The following is a 20638-nucleotide window of genomic DNA, read 5'->3' as shown; positions in this document are numbered from 1 at the left end:
TTTATATGAAACTATATATATTTAACATCATCTTGTCATTTCATTGTAACAGATATAGGCCCTTGAGAGAGTACCGGCTCTCCGACAATGTATCATTTCATACGTTCCTTCTCAAATTCCAAGATTCAAACAATATCGAGGATGGAAGGGTTGGAGGTATAAGAAGATTCATCAAATACTAGAGAGTGAAGATGTAAGTCAATTTCTATGAAGCTAAGTAATCACTTATTGAAATATACATATATATATATATATATATATTTATATTTCTGTATATGAAAATGAAGATGTTCTCTTACAGACTGAGATAGTTCTTATCTTAGAGCCTACCATTAAGGAGCTGGAGACGGAGGCCGTTCACTTGTTCTGTTATAGATTTACTGTAAGATGTCAGAAAAGTATTCTTTTATGTTGATATGTTATATTTTCTTTGACATGTTATATAATTGATACATACACTGCTTCATTTTATAGGGCATTAAAGATGAAGATGATGAAGATATGGAAGGGAGATCGGGACAGGGAGAGAGAGAAGGGGGAGAGCAAGAGAGTGGGGATGAGGGAGAGGGAGAAGAAGGGGGAGAGGAAGAGAGTGGTGATGAGGGAAAGGGAGAAGAAGGGGGAGAGGAAGAGAGTGTCGATGAGGGAGACGAAGAGGGAGTGAAATTGCAACTGAATGCGGAGTCGAGGGAGGATAGGGAGAAGCTGGAGGCGGAGAGGATTTAGTTAGAGAGAGATAGGGAAGAGTTGAAGTGGCAAGAACGCACGCTAAAAGAGAGAAGAATCGATAGAGAGAGAGAGAAGTAGTATGCAAGGAGGTGGAACTAATGCCAAAAGTGATTAAAGCCTTGAGGTTAGAGAAGAAAAAGTTGAATGAGAGGGCAGTTTTGAAGATGGAGAGGAAAATGCTATTGAGGGAGAAGGAAGAATTGAGGATAAAAAAATGAGGTATTGAAGAAGGAGAAAGAAGAGTTGGAGGAGGGTAAGATGGAGTTGAATAAACAGATGGAGGCATTTCTTTTAGAGAAGATGCAGTTTTGGAAGGAGGAATTAGAGAAAGAGAAGGAAGAGTTTGAGAAGGAGGATGAGGAATTGGAATGTAGGGATCAGGGGAACAGAGATATGGATGTTCAACACTTGGATGCCTTAGACGTTGATATATGTGACAAATTAGTGCCTTCCATTGCAATATATAAGACGAGAACTAAGAGGGTGGTGAAGCCATCTGTATACAAGCATTCTCCATTCACTTCCATCTCTGTCATGCAAACAACTCCAAGCAACGCCGCCGACACTGAGAAACTGAAAGAATTGTGTACTTCTCCGATACCCTTCCAAGCCAAGATTGATCCATTTAGGGTAATATCGGAGGAGAAACTGCATGAATTGGATAGTTGGGCAAACGCAAACAAAGAAACGACAGAATTTGTTTGGTTCACGACCATATGGGAGAAAAATGCATGGGTTGATAGCGTGGTAAGTAATTCACACACATACATCTATGGTTATTCAACAATTATATTAGACTAGAGCTTAATTCGTCATATTTATTGATTAGGCTATTGACAAGTACGTTGATTTCCTGGAAAGAAGGCACACTTCATTTCCTACTATATATACAAAGGACTGCAAGTTCTACCCCACATTTTTTCTGGTGACTGTATGAATTGGATCGTGGTTATTATGTTATTTCATTATATGATATATGTTCGGTATGTTATTTGTAATAGCCATGTATCGACATTTCCATGTCAGCATTGAGAATGTATCGGGACATTGGAGGTGATAATATGCGTTCACTTGTAGAAGTGGAGAAACTCACAGTATACGGTATTGTTAAACATCGTGAAGGGCAGAAGGCCATGTGGCAGTATGAACAGGTAATGGTGTCGTTACAAGTTATTAACGCTATGTGTACCCATTTTTATGATGTCTATAATGATATCTTTTCTTATCAAACATGGACAAGTATACATACCAGTCAACTACGCCAACACTCATTAGTACCTAATGGTCATCCACCCTCGAGATCGAGAAATTGTTATACTTGAGAGTTTATATTCAAGGGCACTTAGTCAACATAGGCAATATATCGAGCTGATGAAGGAGGCCTTGCCTATATTATTCCATGCCGCAGGAGATATGTCTGCGTTGGATGGGAAGTCTTGGATGGTCAGAGAAGATACTTATGTACCAAAGCAGTCAAACGGATATGATTGTGGCATTTTTGTCATGAAATATATGGACATTTTGTGCAGTGATGAAATTTTGTCAGGGAGAAACTTGCAGCAATTCACTCCCAACTTTAGGAACTCTATAGCCTATAACTGCCTGAGTGACCACAAAATATGATATAGTTGTCTTACGCATGATGTAAATTTTGTGGGAGTTGTAAATTGTTGTAAATGATGTCTTGTAAAACATTCAAGGTTAAATGATGTAAACAATGCCTTGTATATATTGTTATAATTTTGTAGTAAATGATGTGTTCATACTAGTGATTTCAGTCTGAATTATGATTTGTTTGTGTATTATATAATTTCATTTACTCCCCTCTCAATTCCCTTTATGTCATGATCAATTCGATGCATTTAACAGTCAATTCGCTTCACTTCACGGTCATTTCCATGTATGTTACGATCAATTCGCTTCACTTCATGTTCAATTCCACTCATTTCATGATCAATTCCCTTCACTTCATGCTCAATTCCACACATTTCACAGTCATTTCCCTTCACTTCACGGTCATTTCCATTCATTTCACAGTCTTTTCCCTTCACTTTACAGTCAATTCCACTCATTTCACAGTCAAGTCCCTTCACTTCACGGTCAATTCCATGCATTTCACGGTCGTTGTGGTGTGTTGAGGGTCAAATATTGCATATCAGACCCAGTTGCTACATAGATTTACAAGCATGATACCGCTTAATGGCCTGATTTAATCGTGTTTGTGATGCAGGGCGTATTCACGAGCCTGGACTAGGAAAGGGTACTAAAAGCATGGATTCAACAGTCTGAAGTCACCAAGGCAAGGGACGGACCCTAGGAGACCAAGATCGACAGATTTGCATGTCAGGGATCCAAGAAAATCGAGAAATTGAAGCTCAGGTGGCCCGAAAAGTGTCCAGAATGCAAAATCATAGGGTTCCCACCATCTGATTGGCTCAAAACTGCATGCATAGCCTGAGGGCCATAAATTAACCGTACATGTTAAATTTTAGCCCTCAGATCACTATGGAAGTAGCCCAACAGTTAGATCAGCCCATAGAACAGCGATTTGGGGCCCACCTGGTCTCTGGATATGGCTTGATTTTGGTCTCATCTCCTTAAATTAGATGAGAAGTCAGATGGGCGGAGCAGATTTCATTAAAACATCAAGGTGAGGACCATTTTACATGGCCGGTGTACACAGCAGGCGTACGCCTGCTGTGCACCGGACCAAGGTCGCCCGGTCAACACGGGAGACCCGTCTCCTTCTCCTTCTCAAGCACGGACGCACGAGACCCACCGGTTTCGTGCAGTGGGGCCCATTCAGCATCCAAATCATCCATCTGAACCGTCCACCGAGTCCAGAGGGAGGGCGTGACTCACACCTAGGTGGAATTTTTCCTAGAAGGAGTACGGAGTAGATTTCAACCGTTCGGACGAGGCGCGAACGGTCAGGTGATAACGCAGCAGGCCACATCAACGGACGGCCAAAAACCTTCTGTTCCCGACCGAAATTCCGAGAGCAATCTAGTGGACGGCCTGGATTTTTCATTTGAATCTGAGTATGGACCCCACTGAGCGTCCCAGCGCAATAACTTTCCAAAACATACGTCCGGACGCTCCCGACTTCCGTGAGGCGTTCTGTGACCATGATCACGGTCGGATGGGTGATCCAGACCGACCATTGGGTCCAAGGAATGATTTCAATAAGAACCATGTTGTTCTTGTGCAACCATACACAAGAACGAGATCAGAAGAAGGGAGGAAAAGACACCACATTGATTGATATTGCGGTCCACCTAAGATTTGGATTCATTCCAGATTTTGGCTCATGGCCTAAATCGGTCCTACAAATACATTAAACGGCTCTGATTTTTGAAATAAAAACTATAAATGGGGCCCATCATCACCAGCGTCGAACACGGAACCGGCCCTGTTTCGCACGCTACGTAAAGGAAATCGGTTATGCGACTCGTCTGTGGACTACAGCTCTCCACCGCCCCTGGAGCTATAAAACAGAGGGACGTGGGTTGCTGCTGGGGGTCGAAAGGAAAGAATGGAGAAGACTGGGAGGAAGAGAGGCTGTGTGGCTGATAAGGAAGAAAGGAAGGAACGTGAAAAGGTGGTTTTTCTGCTGTAGTGGCGTGGCTGCTGCTGCACGTCAGGAAGAGTGAAAGAGAAACGGAGGGGAGCTGAGGAGGCAGCGGGGACTTGAGCCTGGTTTTCTTCTTTTCCTTTATATTTCTTTTTATTTTTAAGTTCAGCCACATCATGCCTATGTGTGGCTAAACCACTTAGCTAGGGCTAAGAGGTGAAGCCTGTAGCGAGATGGGAGACTACTTTATGCTTTTAATGTGAATGCATGAACTGAATTTGTTCTTTGATGATTATTATAAGGAATATTTTTATTAGTCCTTAATGGTCTATTGTGACTGAAATTACAATGGGTTTGCAATGGCTTTGAATATTTCTTTCCTCTTTTTACGTTTATGGAGTCAGGAAGCCCCGTTGTTCATCATTGCTCCATGGGCATGGTAGGATGACAGTACTTTCCTGATCTTCATACATTGTTGATTGGTTGGTAATTAATTTAATCCTGTTGTTTGCTTTGTCTCTTGGGCATGGTTAGATGATGGAATCCATTCTAATTCATATACCTCTCATCTCTTGAAAACCAAATCAAATAAGTTTGAATTCCATAATCCCTGATGCAGGCATAAGATCTCCCTGATCTCTACAAGTGGATCCTCTGAATTCCTAGTTTCCTTCCTCTGAATTTCTTAAAGTTTTAGATAATTATTCCACAATTAATCCTTTAAATTCTATTTGGTTTAGATTACATCTTAGTCTAGTTCTAGTTCTACTCGGTTTCAGATAACGTACAGGTATCAATCCCTGTGGATTCGACCTCGGTCTTACCGAGTTTATTACTACATCACAACCCTATACTTGGGGAGTGAACAGTGAATGATAAAATTCTTCACCGAGATTGTAGAAGTGGGGGCCATGGTTGGTTTATCCAAGCCATTGATGTGAATGTTCTCACCATGGATGGATCATGCCTCTAAATCTCCTAAATTATAAGATCTTAGCCACCAAATCATTCTTAACCATGGTGTTTTATACTAACACAACAATGAGGTTAGAGTTGACCAATTGGGGAGATTTCTCAGACATGACACATTCATGGTGGTTTCCACCGTATCAATGACTTGGATAAATATATAGGTAGGGTCATGTGGAATAGATGGTTCTTGTGAGCTATTTTGGATGCTTAGCTAAAATAATAGACTTCTTTAACTTAGCTATAAAATGTTGTGGTTTAACTTGGCTACAATTGGTCATGTGGAATAGACTTTCACCATTCTGGCCCCATTCCAAAAGCTAACTAAAAGAATCTAAGCTTAGCTACAGAATGTTATAGTAAAGTGGTTAAGGAATCAATTCCATGCATTTTACGGTCATTTTGCTTCACTTCACGGTCTATTGAATGCATTTTATGGTCAATTCCCTTTACTTCACTCTCATTTCCATTCATTTTGCAGTCATTTCCATTCATTTCACGGTCATTTCCATTCATTCATGGTCAATTCTGACGATTCCGCTTCACTTCACGGCCAATTCCATTCATTTCACGGTCAATTCCCTTCACTTCACGCTCATTTCCATTCATTTCGCGGTCAATTCCGCCGATTCCGTTTCACTTCACAGTCAAATCCATGCATTTCGTGATCAAATCCTTTCACTTCATGGTTAATTCAATGCATTTCAAGGTCAATTCCCTTCACTTCACGCTCATTTCCATTCATTTCACGGTCATTTCCGCCGATTCCACTTCACTTCACGGTCAATTCCATGCATTTCACGGTCAATTCAATGCATTTCACGATCAATTCCCTTCACTTCACGCTCATTTCAATGCATTTAACGGTCAATTCCCTTCACTTCACCGTCAATTCCATGCATTTCATATATCCATGTTGTTCATTCATCTGTTTAAATGATTTAAGATCATGGACCAAAAAATGAAGTAGATCCAAAGCTCAAGTGGGCCACATAATAGAAAACAATGGAGATTGAATGACTGCATAATAGAAAACAGTCGGGGTCGACCGGGTCTGACCTGGTTGACCCCAACTCGCTGTACACTTACCCGGTCGACCGGGTTGTGACCCGGTCAGCCCCATATGCCTACAACACACAAATGGGGTCGACCGGGTCCTAACTTGGTTGACTGGGTAACTGTACAGCGAGATGGGGTCAACCGAATCAGACCCCAATCAACCCCAACTATTTTCTATGGTAGGCATTCAATCTCCACTATTTTCCATCATGTGGCCCACTTGAGCTTCTTATTTCCATTCAAATTACTTATCCACACTTATTAGATCTCGTTGTCCTTTACAAGTACCCTCTGGTTATTGCTCTTAATGTATCTAACATGATCTACGTCCCTACCATTCTTCTCTCAAATTTTTGCCAATTTGGAGACATCATTTTCACCCTTTATTGTCCCCGGTCTATTATAAAGATCCTCAAAAAGTCTTAACTTTCAGCCTCACCACTTTCTTAGCAATATTTTTGGCATTTCTATATTGTTCAAAAATTTCATCATTTCTAGTACCTTGCCAAGCTTTGAACCATAACTATTTCTATTTATTAACTTTTGTATATTGTCACTCTACCACTAGTTGCCTTCTACTGTCGAGGGGCTCGACGAAGGATATGATAATGGACTGGAGGATGTGATATTGTATCGGTTAATAGAGAAATGGCCTCTGTCATCATCAGGTGAAGGATTCGAAGTAGAGGGGACCACCATCCACCGATCGAAAGGCTTAATCTGCATGAAGGGGGAGGAGATCATGACAGACAAGAGGATGTGTCATTTGATGAGTCAACAGAGAAAGGGTCAGTTTCATCCTCTGGTGGAGGATCTGAAGTGGAGGATGTGGGCCACCATCTTCTAATTGAGAATCTCTATTTGTATGAAGGGGGAGAAGGAGACAGTAGTGATTTAGAGGGTATGTTATTCCATGGGTCGATAGAGAACGGATTGCTATCATCATCTGGAAAAGTATTTGAAGTAGAGGTGGGCCACCATCCACTAATCAAGAGTCCTGATTTACTTAAAGGGGCAGAAGGAAATGGTAATGTACTGGAGGGTATGTTACTACATGGATTCACAGATAAAGGGCCGTCATCATGTTCTGGTGAAGGATTCCTAGTGGAGGAGGTGGGCCACCATCTGCCTAGCAAGGAGCCCAGTTTACATACAGATGGGGGTGCAGGAGATGTTAATGGACGAGAGAGTGTGACATTCAATAGATCAAATGGGAAAGGATCACAATTGTTGCCTAGTACAAGAAGTGAAGTTGACAAGGTGGGCCATCATCTGCAGATCGAAGAACTTGGGTCACAAGGAGAAACCACAAACCGTGAAGTGAAGAGGAATCGGTGGAATTGACCATGAAATGAAGCAGAATTGGAAAAATTGACCATGAAATGAATGGAAATGACTGTGAAGTGAACGGAATTGACCGTGAAATGCATTGAATTGACATTGAATTGACCGTGAAATGCATTGAGTTGACTGTGAATTGAAGGAAAATGACTGTGAAATGCATTGAATTGACCATGAAATGATGGAATTGACCATGAATTGAAGGGAATTGACCGTGAAGTGATTGAAATTGAATGCGACGTGAATGAAATTGTGCGTGAAGTGATTGAAATTGACCGTGAAGTGAATGAAGTATTTAGAAAATAAGTAAGAAGAGAGACACAGATTTCTTCCCACTAGTAGTGTCTATCATGGAAAGTTTTTAAAAGGGAGTGCCCTTTTTACATGGATCTTGCATCTGAACTAAAGCTTTGAGCTAGGAATCCTTTTCTTGTTCATGCTAATCTATATTTCTCATCCAGGGACGGGTTCCGGTAGACGATTTTGCGATCGTGGACTTGCTAGATGACTGAAAAATCAACCCCACCGAAGTAATATAATACCACTTTCTTGGAATTGAGATTTAATTGAAATGCCCTCTGACACTATTGACCTTTATCCATCCACACACAGGTCACACCCAAAATCAGTCATTCAAACCCCATGAAAATCAACCCATGTATGCTGACAAATTTAGATTGGGAGGGGATTTCCTTTAAATTTCAATCTTTCATTTACATGGGGATGGGCTTTCTTACTTTTTATGGTGAGTAGATAAGATCATAAGAGTGGATTTGAAGAAAGGTAATAAAGGGTGGGCATTTGAATTTTGCAAAAATCCGTACTTCATTCCACTATGAGGAAGATCCCATTTAAAGTAGATCAAACCTTCGCAATTTTTGTTCTTGCTGCGAGATTTGATCTTGCCTAGGAAAACCTTATCATAATGATGGGCTCCTTTTATTTGTTGTGAATTTGGCAGCGTGCACTAACATACGCATTATTGTGAAGTGTTTGAGTCTATTGTTACTAAAATAAACATAAAACTCACAAATAAATAAAAGGAAAGATAAAACTCATTTTGTTCACCAGATCTGATAAATAAAACAAAAATAACCAGTGAGGAAAAACTCAAATCCAAACAAACAAAACAAAAAACTAGTGTTCCACAATCACTAACGCAGCTCCAAACAAACAAAACAAAATAGATGTTGATGGATCTGTATGCTCTTTAGCTCCTAGCTTCTTCAAGGATCTCAAGGACTGGTCTACTGGATCACGGATCTCAATCATCCAGTTTGTGAATCAGTCGGATGCGGCGTTGCTCCATCCTTTTGAACACAACATAACAAATCCTTCCGGGTACGAAAGATCTTCTCATTCCATTGCTCCTATTCGGTCCTTCAGGTCTTCATTTCAGCCCTCATATCAGTTATTTCAGACCGAATAGAGGCCAGTTCCTCTTCCACCCGACTGAAGCGCTCATGTATAAGCGGGGGGGCCACAAAATCTTCATCGATGTCTTTATCATTATCTTCCTTCTCCTCCTCTTCTTCTCCCTCCTCTTCTTCTTCTTCCTCAGATTCTTCTCCTCTTTCAACCTCTTCTCACTGATTCAATTTCATTCTTTTAATAGTATTGGTGTCAATGAAATTTTGTGGTTCAAGCCTCGCATTGAGGATGAAACTAAACCCACAGTCTTTGGCCATCTTACAAATCAACCTTCCGAAGGGTAAGGAGAGATTGGTTTTGGTGGTGGCGGCATTTAAGATGTGGCGCATTACAATAGATGGGTAGCAAACCTTCACACCCATACCCAGTAAATACAAAACCTCCAACATATACTGTGTTACTTGTGTATGATTTCTTGATCTAGGATAAAAATTGTACGTGAAGACAAGGTGGAGGAACCTGTAAACCGGAAGCATCCTTGCTGACTCCAAATAGTTATCACCTATGACCCAATGCTTTAAGTTCGCCACAAATAAAAACAGTCTTCTCATCCTTGTACTTGGACCTGTTCGCATCCTTATATGGAATAATCACTGTGCCACATGGCACCCCAATAATCCACTCAATGTCAGACACTCTAAATTTTATCAAGGAATTACCGATTCACTATGCCAAAACTGCGAAAAAAGGACGGTCCAAAACTGTCTCAAATGACCAAAAAGGACGGTCATGGACCGTCACAAGGGCCATCAAATTTTGACGTGTCGTATTACTTAAAGGACGGTCGAAAACCGTCATTTTTTTTTTACAAAAAAAGGACGGTCATGGACCGTCCTAAAAAAGGACGGTTGTAAACCGTCCTTAAAAAGGACGGTCTCGGACAGTCTCTTATGAGCGTTTAAAGGACGGCCATCGACCGTCCTTTAAAAGGACAGTCATGGACCGTCCTTAAAAAAGACTGTCGTAGACCGTCTCTATGAGCCTTTAAAGGACGGCCATAGACCGTCCTTTTTAAGGACGGTCCATGACCGTCCTTAAAAAGGACTGTCATCGTCCGTCTCTTATGGGCCGTCGGACCGCAGACCATCCTTTAAAAGGACGGTCATGGACCGTCCTTAAAAAGGACTGTCATGGACCGTCCCTTATATAAGAGGGTCAATATATACCTGTTACATCATCATATTCTTCCTAATATACACCTGTTATATAATATATTTCATCATATTCACATTCACATTCATTTAAACCTAAACTATGTAAATCCAATATAAACTACATCCATCTAAACCCAAACTACGTAAATCCAACATAAACTACATTCATCCAAACATAAACTACATCCATCCAAACACAAGCAATCTTATCCACATTACATTCATCCACACATAAATACATATAAGTTTAACATTATAAATAAAAAAAAAAAGAAAAAAAATCAGCAACAATTTCTGTCTTTCACCTGAAAAAAAAAAAATTAAACCAACAAAACATTATAATTCAGAATCATGAAGAATTGTATAAACTTCTTCCAAAAAAGTGAGTACTTTTTAAAAATAAAACTGAGCATTAAAATAGGTTTAGGTTTAGGTTTTAGGTGTTAGGTTTTAGGTTTAGGTTTACAATTAGGTTTTAGGTTATAAGTTTAGGTTATAGGTTATAGGTTATAAGTTATGGTTTAGGTTACAGGTTTTGGTTTAGGTTATAGGTTATAGGTTATAAGTTAAGGTTTAGGTTATAGGTTTTGGTTTAGGTTTAGGTTTAGGTTTAGGCTTAGGTTATAGGTTTAGGTTAAGGTTTAGGTTTTAGTTATAGGTTGTATATAGGTTATAGCTTTAAGGAATTGAGAATAGGTTAAGGTTTAGGTTTAGGAAATCGGGTCCGAGTTCGGGATCGGGTTTAAGTTTAGGTAAGGAAGTTGAGATTAGAATTAGGTATAGGTTTAGGTTCAAGGATTTGAAAATACATTTCGATTTTTGGTTTAGGTTTAGGTTTTAGGCTTATGTTTAGGTTATAGGTTTAGGTTATAAGTGCAGGTAATAGGTTTAGGTTTATGTTAGGTTATAGGTTAACGTTTAGGTTTAGGAAATCGGGTTCGGGTTCGGGATCGGGTTTAGGTTTGAATTAGGGAGTTGAGATTAAGATTAAGTGTAGGTTTAGGTTAAGGTTTAGGTTTAGGTTTAGGTTTAGCTTATAAGCAATAGGTTTTAAGTTTAGGTTTAAGTTATAAGTTACAGGTTTAGGTATAGCTTTAGGCTTAGGTTTAGGTTACAAGATAAAGGTCTAAGGAATTGAGAATAGGTTAAGGTTTAGGTTTAGAAAATCGGGTTTAGGTTTGTGTTTTCAAGTTTAGGCTTAGGTTTAGGTTAGGGAGTTGAGATTAGGATTAGGTGTAGGTTTAGGTTTAGGGATTCGAGAATACATTTAGGTTAAGGTTTAGGTTTAGGTTTAGGAAATCAGGTTCGGGTTCGGGATGGGGTTTAGGTTTTGGTTTTCAAGTTTAGGTTTAGGCTTAGGTTAGGGAGTTGAGATTAGGATTGGGTGTAGGTTTAGGTTCAGGGATTTGAAAATACATTAAGGTTTAGGTTTAGGAAATCGGGTTTGGGTTCGGGATCGGGTTTAGGTTTGAGTTTTCAAATTTAAGTTTGGTTTAAGTTAGGGAGTTGAGATTAGGATTAGGTGTATGTTTAGGTTTAGGGATTTGAGAATACATTTAGGTTTTAGGTTTATGTTTAGGTTAAAGGTTATAGGTTTAGGTTAAGGTATAGGTTTAGGTTATAAGCAATGGGTTTAGGGAATTGAGAATAGGCTAAGGTTTAGGTTGAGGAAATCGGGTTCAGGATCGGGTTTAGGTTTGAGTTTTCAAGTTTAGGTTTAGGTTTAGGTTAGGGAGTTGAGATTAGGATTAGGTGTAGGTTTAGGTTTAGAGATTTGAGAATACATTTAGGTTTTAGGTTTATATTTAGGTTATAGGTTACAGGTTTAGGTTAAGGCTATAGGTTATAGCTTTGGGTTAAGGTTTAGGTTAAGGTTTAAGGATTTGATAATACATTTAGGTTTTGGGTTTAGGTTTAGGTTATAGGTTACAGGTTTAGGTTTAGGTTTAGGCTTATGCTATAGGTTATAGGTTTAGGTTAAGGTTTAGGTTTAAGTTTAGGTTATAAGCTATAGGTTTAGGGAATTGAGAATAGGTTAAGGTTTAGGTTTAGGAAATCGGGTTCGGGTTCGGGTTCGGGTTCGGGTTTAGGTTTGAGTTTTCAAGTTTAGGTTTAGGTTTAGGTTAGGAAGTTGAGATTAGGATTAGGTGTAGGTTTAGGTTTAGGGATTTGAAAATACATTTAGGTTTTAAGTTTATGTTTAGGTTATAGGTTATAGGTTTAGGTTAAGGTATAAGTTTAGGTTTCGGTTTATGTTATAAGCAATTGGTTTAAGGAATTGAGAATAGGTTAAGGTTTAGGTTTAGGAAATCGGATTCGGATTCAAGATCGGGTTTAGGTTTAGGTTTTGGTTTTCAAGTTTAGGTTTAGGTTTAGTAGGGAGTTGCGATTAGGATTAGGTGTAGGTTTAGGTTTAGAGATTTGAGAATATATTTAGGTTTTAGGTTTATGTTTAGGTTATATATTATAGGTTTAGGTTAAGGCTATAGGTTATAGGTTTAGGTTAAGGTTTAAGGATTTGAGAATACATTTAGGTTTTAGGTTTAGGTTTAGGTTTAAGTTTATGCTATAGGTTATAGGTTTAGGTTAAGGTTTAGGTTATAAGCTATAGGTTTAGGGAATTGAGAATAGGTTAAGGTTTAGGTTTAGGAAATCGGGTTCGGGTTCGGGATCGAGTTTATGAGTTTTCAAGTTTAGGTTTAGGTTTAGGTTAGGGAGTTGAGATTAGGATTAGGTGTACGTTTAGGTTTAGGGATTTGAGAATACATTTAGGTTTTAGGTTTATGTTTAGGTTATAGGTTATATGTTTAGGTTAAGGCTATAGGCTATAGGTTTTGGTTTAGATTTAGGTTTAAGGATTTGAGAATACATTTAGGATTTAGGTTTAGGTCTAAGTTATAGGTTACAGGTTTAGGTTTAGGTTTAGGTTTATGCTATAGGTTATAAGTTTAGGTTAAGGTTTAGGTTAAGGTTTAGGTTTAGGTTTAAGTTTAGGTTATAAGCTATAGGTTTAGGGAATTGAGAATAGGTTAAGGTTTAGGTTTAGGAAATCGGGTTTGGGTTTAGGATCGGGTTATCAAGTTTAGGTTTAAGTTTAGGTTAGGGAGTTTAGATTAGGATTAGGTGTAGGTTTAGGTTTGGGGATTTGAGAATACATTAGGTTTTAGGTTTAGGTTTAGGTTATAGGTTATAGGTTTAGGTTTAGGTTTAGGTTTGGTTTTGGTTTTGATTTAGGTTATAGGTTATAGGTTTAGGTTAAGGTTTAGGGAAAGGTGGTTTTGATTTAGGTTATATGTTATAGGTTTAGGTTTAGGTTAAGGTATAAGTTTAGCTTTCGGTTTAGGTTATAAGCAATTGGTTTAGGGAATTGAGAATAGGTTAAGGTTTAGGTTTAGGAAATCGGGTTCGGGTTCGGGATCAGGTTTAGGTTTTGGTTTTCAAGTTTAGGTTTAGGTTTAGGTGAGGGAGTTGAGATTAGGATTAGGTGTAAGTTTAGGTCTAGGGATTTGAGAATACATTTAGGTTTTAGGTTTAGGTTTAGGTTATAGGTTACAGGTTTAGGTTAAGGCTAAGGCTATAAGTTATTGGTTTAGGTTAAGGTTTAGATTTAGGTTTAAGGACTTGAGAATACATTTAGGTTTTAGGTTTATGTTTAGGTTATAGGTTATAGGTTTAGGTTTAGGTTTAGGTTAAGGTATAGATTTTGGTTTCGGCTTAGGTTATAGGCTATAGGTTTAGAGAATTGAGAATAGGTTAAGGTTTAGGTTTAGGAAATCGGGTTTGGGTTCAAGATCGGGTTTAGGTTTGGGTTATCAAGTTTAGGTTTAGGTTTAGGTTAGGGAGTTTAGATTAGGATTAGGTGTAGGTTTAGGTTTGGGGATTTGAGAATACATTAGGTTTTAGGTTTAGGTTTAGGTTATAGGTTATAGGTTTAGGTTTGGTTTTGGTTTTGATTTAGGTTATAATAGGTTATAGGTTTAGGTTAAGGTTTAGGGAAAGGTGGTTTTGATTTAGGTTATAGGTTATAGGTTTAGGTTAAGGTATAAGTTTAGCTTTCGATTTAGGTTATAAGCAATTGGTTTAGGGAATTGAGAATAGGTTAAGGTTTAGGTTTAGGAAATCGGGTTCGGGTTCAGGTTCGGGTTCGGGTTCGGGTTTAGGTTTGAGTTTTCAAGTTTAGGTTTAGGTTTAGGTTAGGAAGTTGAGATTAGGATTAGGTGTAGGTTTAGGTTTAGGGATTTGAAAATACATTTAGGTTTTAGGTTTAGGTTTAGGTTATAGGTTACAGGTTTAGGTTAAGGCTATAGGTTATAGGTTTAGGTTAAGGTTTAGATTTAGGTTTAAGGATTTGAGAATACATTTAGGTTTTAGGTTTATGTTTAGGTTATAGGTTATAGGTTTAGGTTTAGGTTTAGGTTAAGGTATAGATTTTGATTTCGGCTTAGGTTATAAGCTATAGGTTTAGAGAATTGAGAATGGGTTAAGGTTTAGGTTTAGGAAATCGGGTTTGGGTTCAGGATCGGGTTTAGGTTTGGGTTATCAAGTTTAGGTTTAGGTTTAGGTTAGGGAGTTTAGATTAGAATTAGGTGTAGGTTTAGGTTTGGGGATTTGAGAATACATTAGGTTTTAGGTTTAGGTTTAGGTTATAGGTTATAGGTTTAGGTTTGGTTTTGGTTTTGATTTAGGTTATAATAGGTTATAGGTTTAGGTTAAGGTTTAGGGAAAGGTGGTTTTGATTTAGGTTATAGGTTATAGGTTTAGGTTAAGGTATAAGTTTAGCTTTCGGTTTAGGTTATAAGCAATTGGTTTAGGGAATTGAGAATAGGTTAAGGTTTAGGTTTAGGAAATCGGGTTCGGGTTCGGGTTCGGGATCGGGTTTAGGTTTTAGTTTTCAAGTTTAGGTTTAGGTTTAGGTGAGGGAGTTGAGATTAGGATTAGGTGTAGGTTTAGGTTTAGGGATTTGAGAATACATTTAGGTTTTAGGTTTAGGTTTAGGTTATAGGTTACAGGTTTAGGTTAAGGCTATAGGTTATAGGTTTAGGTTAAGGTTTAGGTTAAGATTTACATTTAGGTTTAAGGATTTGAGAATACATTTAGATTTTATGTTTATGTTTAGGTTTTAGGTTATAGGTTTAGGTTAAGGTTTAGGTTAAGGTTTAGTTTAGGTTTAAGTTTAGGTTATAAGCTATAGGTTTAGGAAATCGGGTTTGGGTTCAGGATCGGGTTTAGGTTTGGGTTATCAAGTTTAGGTTTAGGTTTAGGTTAGGGAGTTTAGATTAGGATTAGGTGTAGGTTTAGGTTTGGGGATTTGAGAATACATTACGTTTTAGGTTTAGGTTTAGGTTATAGGTTATAGGTTTAGGTTTGGTTTTGGTTTTGACTTAGGTTATAGGTTATAGGTTTAGGTTAAGGTTTAGGGAAAGGCGGTTTTGATTTAGGTTATAGGTTATAGGTTTAGGTTTAGGTTAAGGTATAAGTTTAGCTTTCGGTTTAGGTTATAAGCAATTGGTTTAGGGAATTGAGAATAGATTAAGGTTTAGGTGAGGGAGTTGAGATTAGGATTAGGTGTAGGTTTAGGTTTAGGGATTTGAGAATACATTTAGGTTTTTGGTTTATGTTTAGGTTATACGTTACAGGTTTATGTTAAGGCTATAGGTTATAGGTTTGGGTTAAGGTTTGGTTTTGGTTTTGATTTAGGTTATAGGTTATAGGTTTAGGTTAAGGTTTAGGGAAAGGTGGTTTTGATTTAGGTTATAGGTTATAGGTTTAGGTTATAGGTTTAGGTTTAGGTTTTGATTTATGTTATAGGTTATAGGTTTAGGTTAAGGTTTAGGTTTAGGTTTAGGTTTAGGTTATAGGTTTTGGGATTTAAGAATGGGTTTGGGTTTAGGTTATAGGTTTTGGTTATAAGTTATAGGTTTAGGTTAAGGTTTATGTTTAGGTTATAGGTTTTGGGATTTGAGAATGGGTTCGAGTTTAGGTTATAGGTTTTGGTTTTGGTTTTAGTTATAGGTTTTGGGATTTGAGAATGAGTTCGGGTTTAGGTTATAAGTTTTGGTTTAGGTTTAGGTTTAGGTTATAGGTTTTTGGATTTGAGAATGGGTTATGGTTTAGGTTTAGGAAATCGGGTTCAGGTTTGGGATTGGGTTTAAGTTTGAGTTTTCAAGTTTATGTTTAGGTTTAGGTTAGGGAATTGAGATTAGGATTTGGTGTAGGTTTAGCTTTAGGGAATTGAGTTTAACTTATAGGTTTAGGGAAAGCTTAGGTTTAGGTTATAGGTTTTGGGATTTGGGGATAGTTTTAGGTTATAAGTATAGGTATAGGTTAGGTTATAGGTTAAGGTTTAGGGATTTGAGTTTAGGCTATAGGTTTAGGTTAAGGTTGAGGTTTAGGTTATAGGTTCAGGTTTTAGGTCATAGGTTTTGGTTTTGGTTAAGGGTATGGTCCCTGCAAATACAGATATAAACACGGCCATCCGACGTAAATTGCCAGGCCCTTCCAATGCTGTCCATAAAAAATGGACAGCTTCATCATGGTCATAATAGCGGTTCCCTCTTTCCAGGGAACCCTGCTCTTCCGGATAGCTCCGATGCACATCCGGGTCTGCTCCATCAATTTTGAGTTAATACATAAACATAGCCTGACCATTTCCGGATAGCTCCGATGCACATCCGGATCTGCTCCATCAATTTCGAGTTAATATATAAACATAGCCTGTCCAAATGGTCAGGCCACTCCAATGCTGTCCATAGGAAATGGACAGCTTCATCATGGTCATAACAGCGGTTCCCACCTTCCAGGGACCCCCGCTCAACATCCGGATAGCTCCGACACACATCCGTGTCTGTTCCATCAATTTCGATTTAATACATTTAGGGCGCGTTAGGGCACTGGGATTAGAAGGGAATAGGTGGGATGGAACTGCATCTGGTCCCGTGCCAATTCCACTCCATGTTTGGGGAGGACGGAAAAGCTGTCGATGGAATTGCATTGGGTCCCATGCCAATTTCACTCCATGTTAGCAAGTTGTGTAGGTCCCACTATGATGTGTAAGTTAGATCCACACCGTCCACCCATTTTTTGAGATTATTTTAGAGCATGGGCCAAAAAATCAGGTTAATCTAAAACTCAAGTGGACCCCACCATAGAAAGCAACGGGGATTGAATACTTACCATTGAAAACTTCAATGGGGCTATATAAGTTTTGGATCTACCTCATTTTTAGGCCCATGCCATAAAATGAGGTTCCAAAACAAATGAACGGTCTAGATATAACACATGTGTGTTATTCTCAATAACTTCGAACGATGGTTAGTATATCCATTCAATGTACCACCGGATTACCAACAAAGCATGGAATTATTCTTATCCCATGGCAACAGGGTAATTATGTTTTTTGAATCCGTGTGACACCTTTCAGCTGCTCTCTCAAAACATTTAATTGGCCTCTGCATCCCATCATATTTAGAGATGACAGCTGATACATGCACATTCATTTACTACTCTTTTTTTGGTCAAATTTTAAAGATGTTAGTAAAATAACCAAGGCATGGTTACCCTTTGTTTCCATCTTATGAACTGCAAATGACATTCACTATCTATAATTCCTTTCTAAATCATGGTAAAATAAAAGGAAAGATTAAATGCTCTTACATCAACTGAATATGCACTTCCGAACGGGAACTTAAGAAGCATGGCCCAAAGAAGCGGAGGGGACTGAAACATGAAGGCCACTGCAATACTCTGAAATAATGAATGAAATATTTATTAGCTTAAGAAGCATGGCCCAAAGAAACGGAGGGAACTGCACATGACCACCCACTTCCTTTCATTGATCATCCAAAAAAATGAAGATCAATCAGCTGATTAATAATCAAACTATTGTAATTATTAGTTTAAGTTACTGCTAAAATAGGATCAGCGATATAAACAGTTTTAAGTTGTGACCATGACACTTGTGCAGTTTTTGACATCATGAATATCACCTTAACAACATAGTAGAGTAACTAACGTTTTCCAAATCAGAAGGGGCAAAAACTTAATTTGGTAGCTTAGCTAACACTAGTTATGCTATCATCTTAAAACAGTCACAATTTGGGGATTTGTTTATAAATGACAAAAAGGAATGGTGTTATTACAAATATGAAAACTAGAGGGAGCTTTGTCTTCTATTGCTAAAAGGAAGGGTTGTATATGCAAAAACCTCTAAAAAATATTTATCATATGAAATACAGAACCATGGTTGATCAAGGTTTAGCTAAGGATCAGCAACATTACTGCAATGCTTCTATGAGGGTTCTGCTCCATGCCCTTCTAAAGTTGGACTAAGATCTCTCTCCCCTTCTGTCAGCATCTGTTCAAGAACACTGGAGAAGAATCTTTTGACTAGTGAAATGTTCAGAATGCAACCAAGATACAGGTACATACAAGCTGGGCTAATCATGCATGTAAATTTTGTTGCGGAAATCATTTTCCACAGCTATAGTTGTGAATTATAACTAATCCTTGCCATAACCGTCCTAAGAAATTAGATTTTGGAGGACCCCTGACTCAACCTTTCCATAGTTGATCCTCACAAGTCACACCCGTGCTCACCAAAGAGCACACCCTTCAAAACCATATTATAAAGGACAGCTAGGCCTTAAAGATGATACACACCAGACGGCGTCTTGAAAGGTATCTAAAAACAGGAAGATTTATGAAAATATAAGAGGAAGTATGGATTCTTGCAACACCTCTTGATTACTTCTTTCCACTGTGTACATTTGGAGATAGACAAGGCTGTCTAGTCTCAGTGACTCATGCACTGAGGATGTTTCTGAACTAGCATTATTGATTCGGGTTTGAGATCTCTTTGATGTCACAGTCTCTTTTTCTTTTCTTTTTTTTTCCATGTGTCATCACTTAATCAACGTGTTCACTATTTTTTCTACTTTGATTACTTGGGGGCTGTTTGGGGCGAGGGATTTTTGGCAGGGATTTGTGAAATCCATGGATTTCAAATCTCCCCTATTTATCGTTTGCAGGGATTGTCAAATTCATGGATTTCCTAAATGCAAGCCTCCATAAATCCATGCCCCCTCTACCGTCTATCAAATGCAAGCCATTGCCCTCTCTGCTGTCTATCAAAGGCAAAAAGAAATAGAAAAAGAAAACTAGAAAATTTATGCATTTCAAAATTCGCTAATTAAACAGCAAATGTAACACGAAAATGCTGAAAATTTAGGCAAATGTAGCATGAAGATCGAAAGTTCTACAATTAAAAATATCAAACTATTACAAGTCAACCAAAGATCCAGCAAAACAGGAAAAAAGAAAAAAGAAAATCCAAACTGATTAGATTCGACTAGATGAGCAAAAAATGCAAGAAATTTTATAAAAATTTATAAATTCAAGGTCAAAAGAACCAGATCAAACAAGAACATCTGTTCAATCAAACTAAAATGAATCACCGAAAATTTACAGTAAAAATGTAAAAAAAAAAGAAAAAAAAAAAAGGCCAAAAATACAAGATCAAGTAAATACAACCAAATTCCACTCAATCTAACTTCGAAATCAAATAGAATAGGGAAAAGAAAAGGATCGATACCTCTGCAACATAGGCGGCGAAAGCATTGCTGGCGAACGTTCCCGCGAATGAGATCTCGATCTTGGGCTTGAGATCAGACATGGGAGCTGAGCACTGGCGCTAGAGAATGCCGATCTGGTGTCGGAAAAAGCGATCGATGGGGCCGTTTGAATGTGGGCGCTCAATGGAAGATGAAAGACGGAAAAGAGGAAAGGAGGGAGAAGGGGCGCTCGATCGATTTGGGATGGATATGAAAATCCTCTTCCAAATAACATAGAATTTTAAAATCCGTATGAGTTTTCTACTAGATAATAACACAAAGTTTATTAACGGCCGTACATGTATGGGACCAATTTCTGGATGGTTAAGATTGTATTATATAATAAAAATTATACAAATATTTACCATTTACAACTATACCGATTTTTTGGATGGTCTGGATAACTCTATAGCTTAGCCACTGTTGTTATAAACAAGTCACCACTATTTTATATAAAATACAAAACTCACAAAGAAAAACAAAAAAATGAAAACGTGAGGTCAAGCTTTGGATCTAGTATGGCTTTGTGGCCCCACCATGATCGATTTGTTTCATCCATGCCGTCCATCCATTTCTCAACATAATTTTATCATCGATCCTAAAAAATGAGCATGAACTAAAACTTGGGTTGACAACACAATGCGAAAACAATAGTGATTGGACAACCACCATTAAAAATCTAGCCCATCCATTACCTGTTGCCACTTGGATGAGGAGTCATACCAAGTTTCAGACCCATCCAAATTTAAGGTGGGGCCCCACCAACTGCTTTT

At 38.3% G+C, this 20638-nt stretch overlaps 1 protein-coding gene and 1 long non-coding RNA gene across 3 annotated transcripts; one reads left to right on the top strand and one right to left on the bottom strand.

Moving 5' to 3' along the window:
- LOC131251997 (uncharacterized) lies at positions 1-1877 on the top strand. 2 transcript variants are annotated; one of them, XR_009174089.1, is made up of 2 exons: positions 1-193; positions 1731-1877. XR_009174089.1 is itself a non-coding variant. In XM_058252961.1 (2 exons), the coding sequence occupies exon 1, from the start codon at positions 988-990 to the stop codon at positions 1528-1530; it is 543 nt and encodes a 180-aa protein (XP_058108944.1). In that variant the 5' UTR covers positions 959-987; the 3' UTR covers positions 1531-1654; positions 1731-1877. The 2 variants fall into 2 exon arrangements, 1 of the variants encoding a protein (XP_058108944.1); XM_058252961.1 differs by lacking the exon at positions 1-193 and adding an exon at positions 959-1654.
- Positions 1878-17654: 15777 nt separating this feature from the next.
- LOC131251139 (uncharacterized) lies at positions 17655-20010 on the bottom strand. Its single transcript, XR_009173607.1, has 3 exons — positions 19847-20010; positions 17911-18000; positions 17655-17705 (listed from the first exon to the last, which is right to left on the bottom strand). It is a non-coding gene; the product is annotated as an uncharacterized LOC131251139 (long non-coding RNA).
- Between the last annotated feature and the right edge of the window lie 628 nt (positions 20011-20638).

This window comes from Magnolia sinica, chromosome 7 (genome assembly GCF_029962835.1).
Source record: "Magnolia sinica isolate HGM2019 chromosome 7, MsV1, whole genome shotgun sequence".
In the NCBI taxonomy this organism is placed as follows: domain Eukaryota; kingdom Viridiplantae; phylum Streptophyta; class Magnoliopsida; order Magnoliales; family Magnoliaceae; genus Magnolia; species Magnolia sinica.
This window is presented reverse-complemented; position numbering and strand designations above follow the sequence as displayed.